The following is a 3,691-nucleotide window of genomic DNA, read 5'->3' on the forward strand; positions in this document are numbered from 1 at the left end:
ATAAATGATTAAAATCCACCCATATAAGCACAGCACGCAACGTCATAAAGTGGGTAAAAATATTAAATTCAATATTTCCCAATTGACCCGGACGTCATCATTGCTATTAACATATCCACGGTTACAACTGAAAAACCACAACTAAAAATATTTTAATGATTCATTTAATGCAATTTTTGGATTTGCAACACTCAATATTCTCAGTGTTGGTGAAAACAAAATTGAAATTTTAGCGGCAGCAAATGGAAGATGCTGCAGTTTTTTTCTATATTTAAAACATGTGTTGTTGTATTATTTTTATTCTACAGTGACGCCGTTATTCAATGGGAATCGTGTTGAATTGTTTTACAACAAAAAACCAACAACGTTAGTGTAACTTCTATTTTAAAATAATATTTTTTAAGGGTTTTCCCACATTTCTATGCAAAACGGCACCAAATGACTGACTCGTCAGAGGTGTAAGGGTGGAGCCATCGTTGTTGCAAAACTTGTCTAGTTATGACGAGTGCCCCGAGTCGGGATATCACTGCTAACAATCAATACGACGATTCATTTGCAACGACACTGCTACTAAGACAGGGGTAATTAACGTCGTTACTGACTAAAAACCGATTGTCTAGAATCTCTGACTATAAATTAGAATTGCAGGTTTGTGGCCTAATGCAATTGTAATTCGAACATGGCACAAGCAAATAGTGCCCAACGTGCTATCAGCACAAGACACAAAACATGGCTGAAAACAGCAACACTTTTGATGATCATTGGATCCAGGCAAATGGGTAAGTTTGCAGACTCCTTTCAAATGGAGGTTTTTTTTTCTAAATTATCATTTCGTTTCAGTATCCGCCGGTGGCTATGGTGGCGGTGGAGGTTATAGTGGAGCTTCAGCTTCTGCCTCAGCAATTGCTAGCAGCTATTCATCCGGAGGTGGTGGTGGTGGCGGTTGTAATGGTGGATGTCCTGGAGGTGGAGGAGGAGGAGCGGGAGGTGGTGGTGGTGCAAATCCCTTTCTACCTGGTGGTGGTGTTAGCATCCACAAGGAAATCAACTTGAATGGTCTTAAACAGGGTATTAGCGGTGTTATTGGTGGTATTTTGGATGGTGTTGGCAAAATTCATGGAGCCGCTGGTGGATTACATGGTGGTGGTGGAAAAGGCGGTGGTTTTGGTGGCGGTGGAGGCTTTGGTGGTGGTGGAGGCTTTGGTGGTGGTGGTGCTGGCGGTTCCGGTCCCGGTTGTACTTCTGGCAGTTGCGGTAATGGAGGCAAAGGAAATCCTTTCCTACCTGGCGGTGCTGGCGGAACTTATGCAGGAGCCTCAGTGGGAGCTGGTATACTAACTGGTGGTCCAGGAAAACCTATACGACCTGGTCAATCCCAAAAACCAATCAAAAATCCAAATTTATCCTATGTTCCTCCATACCAACCTGGCGCTGATCCAAATATTAATTCAGATGGAAGTCCTTCGGATTGGCATCCAGGTGTAAATCCAAATCCCTCATGTTCAGGTCCATCGTGTAATGGTGGTGGACCTAACGGACCAGGTGGTAAAGGACCAGTGCATTTCCCAGGTTCCAGTGGGCCAAGTGGTCCAGGACCTATTGGACCAGGTGGTTATGGTGGAGGTGCCGGTGGTGGTGCTGGGGCTGGAGGTGGTGGTGGTTATGGTGGTGCACCAGGCAGCCCTGGTAGAACCGGAGGACCAGGTGGATATGGCGGAAGACCCGGAGGTCCTGGTGGACCAGGCGGTTATGGTGGAGGTGCCGGTGGTGGTGCTGGAGGAGGAGCTGGCGGTGGAGGTGGTGCTGGCGGAGGTGCCGGTGCTGGTGGAATAGGAGGTCATGGAGGATATGGTCCTGGTAGTGCCGGAAGTCCAGGAGGACCTGGTGGATATGGTGGTGGTGCTGGTGGAGGAGCTGGAGGAGGTGCCGGTGGTGCTGGTGGATTAAGCGGCCATGGCGGTTATGGTGGCAGTCCAGGAAGTCCTGGTGGACCAGGTGGTTATGGTGGAGGTGCCGGTGGTGGTGCTGGAGGAGGAGCTGGCGGTGGTGGTGGTGCTGGCGGAGGTGCCGGTGCTGGTGGATTAGGTGGCCATGGAGGCTATGGTCCTGGTAGTCCCGGAAGTCCAGGAGGACCTGGTGGATATGGTGGTGGTGCTGGTGGAGGAGCTGGAGGAGGTGCCGGTGGTGCTGGTGGATTAAGCGGCCATGGCGGTTATGGTGGCAGTCCAGGAAGTCCTGGTCGACCAGGTGGTTATGGTGGAGGTGCCGGTGGTGGTGCTGGAGGAGGAGCTGGCGGTGGAGGTGGTGCTGGCGGAGGTGCCGGTGCTGGTGGATTAGGTGGCCATGGAGGCTATGGTCCTGGTAGTCCCGGAAGTCCAGGAGGACCTGGAGGCTATGGTGGCGGTGCTGGAGGAGGAGCTGGAGGGGGTGCCGGAGGTGGAGCCGGTGGTGCTGGTGGATTAGGCGGCCATGAAGGCTATGGTGGCAGTCCAGGAAGACCTGGTGGACCAGGTGGTTATGGTGCTGGAGGTCGTCCCAGTGGACCTGCAGGTTTTGGCGGTGGTCCAGGAAGTCCTGGAGGACCTGGCGGCTTCGGTGGTGGTCCCGGTGGTTCAGGCGATCATGGTGGCAGCCCGGGAAGTCCTGGTGGTCAAGGTGGTTATGGCGGTGGTGCTGGTGGTGCAGGTGGCGGTCGTGGTGGTAAAGGCGGGCCAGGAGGACCTGGCGGTCAAGGCGGTTTTGGCGGTGGCGCTGGGGGTGGAGGAGGTGCTGGTAGCGGTTCTGGTCGTCCTGGTGGTTACGGCGGTGGATCCGGTAAGCCCGGTAGCGGTGAAGTGGGCATTGGTGGTCCCGGTTCTTGTACATCCGGTCTATGTGGCCTTGACGCATTAATACCAAATTTCGGTGGCGCAGGAGCCTTCAGTGGTGCCAGTGCTTCAAGTTTTGCCTCATCAGGTAGTGGTGCTCTTGGCTTTGGATTTCCCGGAGGCGCGGTAGGTGATGGTGGCCATGGGCCATCAGGTAGCTGCAGCAAATGTGGTGGAGGTGGAAAAGCTCATTCAGGAGCTTATGCAAGTGCCTCAGCAACATCTTCGGCTTATGCCAGAGGTTATTAGCAAAATCATTAAGTCGTTAATAAAAATACTCCCAAGTGTATACATATGTGATATATTTGTTTGTATGTATGTATGTAGTTAGAATATAATTAAGTTTTTTATAGATATTTTTGTATATTTGTTTGTGCATGTATGGAAGAGTTACATATTTATAAATAATGTTTATATCAAAGCAATTAAATGTCATTAATAAAGAAGATGAAAATCGAAAAATGCAAAATCATGACTTATACCTCAGTTGAAAGTTGTGGCGTATGGCTAATTAAATTCTCAAGCGAATAAAAATCAACTCATCGAAGTCTTGAATAACAGGCCATTATGGGAGACTGAAGAAAGTAAGTAGAAAATTGCGCTTCTCGCCTGATTTTTTTCTTATTTTATTGTTTATTGATTTCGTACTATTCCCCCTCTTCGTTCACATTTTCATCATTGACATACACTTGGAGCACATCATTTTCATGGTGGCATGATGGGCATGCATTTTCATTTTGGATTCTTGACTTTTGTGCGATGGAGGTTTCGTTGTTGTTGTCGTCGTAATGTTGTGAGGTATATTTCGAGTTGTCGTATCGTTA

At 49.4% G+C, this 3,691-nt stretch overlaps 1 protein-coding gene across 2 annotated transcripts; it reads left to right on the forward strand.

The window, feature by feature from the left end:
- Window positions 1–567: 567 nt before the first annotated feature.
- Window positions 568–3,336, forward strand: LOC141397874 (uncharacterized). 2 transcript variants are annotated; one of them, XM_073974694.1, is made up of 3 exons: window positions 568–779; window positions 841–1,623; window positions 1,759–3,336. In XM_073974694.1, exons 1-3 carry the CDS (start codon window positions 680–682, stop codon window positions 3,114–3,116), a joined length of 2,241 nt encoding a protein of 746 aa, XP_073830795.1. In that variant the 5' UTR covers window positions 568–679; the 3' UTR covers window positions 3,117–3,336. The 2 variants fall into 2 exon arrangements, with proteins under 2 accessions (XP_073830795.1, XP_073830794.1); XM_073974693.1 differs by having other exon boundaries at window positions 570–779; window positions 841–3,336.
- The last annotated feature ends 355 nt before the right edge of the window (window positions 3,337–3,691 follow it).

Source organism: Musca autumnalis, unplaced genomic scaffold, assembly GCF_047663935.1.
Source record: "Musca autumnalis isolate F117 unplaced genomic scaffold, ASM4766393v1 scaffold_3, whole genome shotgun sequence".
In the NCBI taxonomy this organism is placed as follows: Eukaryota; Metazoa; Arthropoda; class Insecta; order Diptera; family Muscidae; genus Musca; species Musca autumnalis.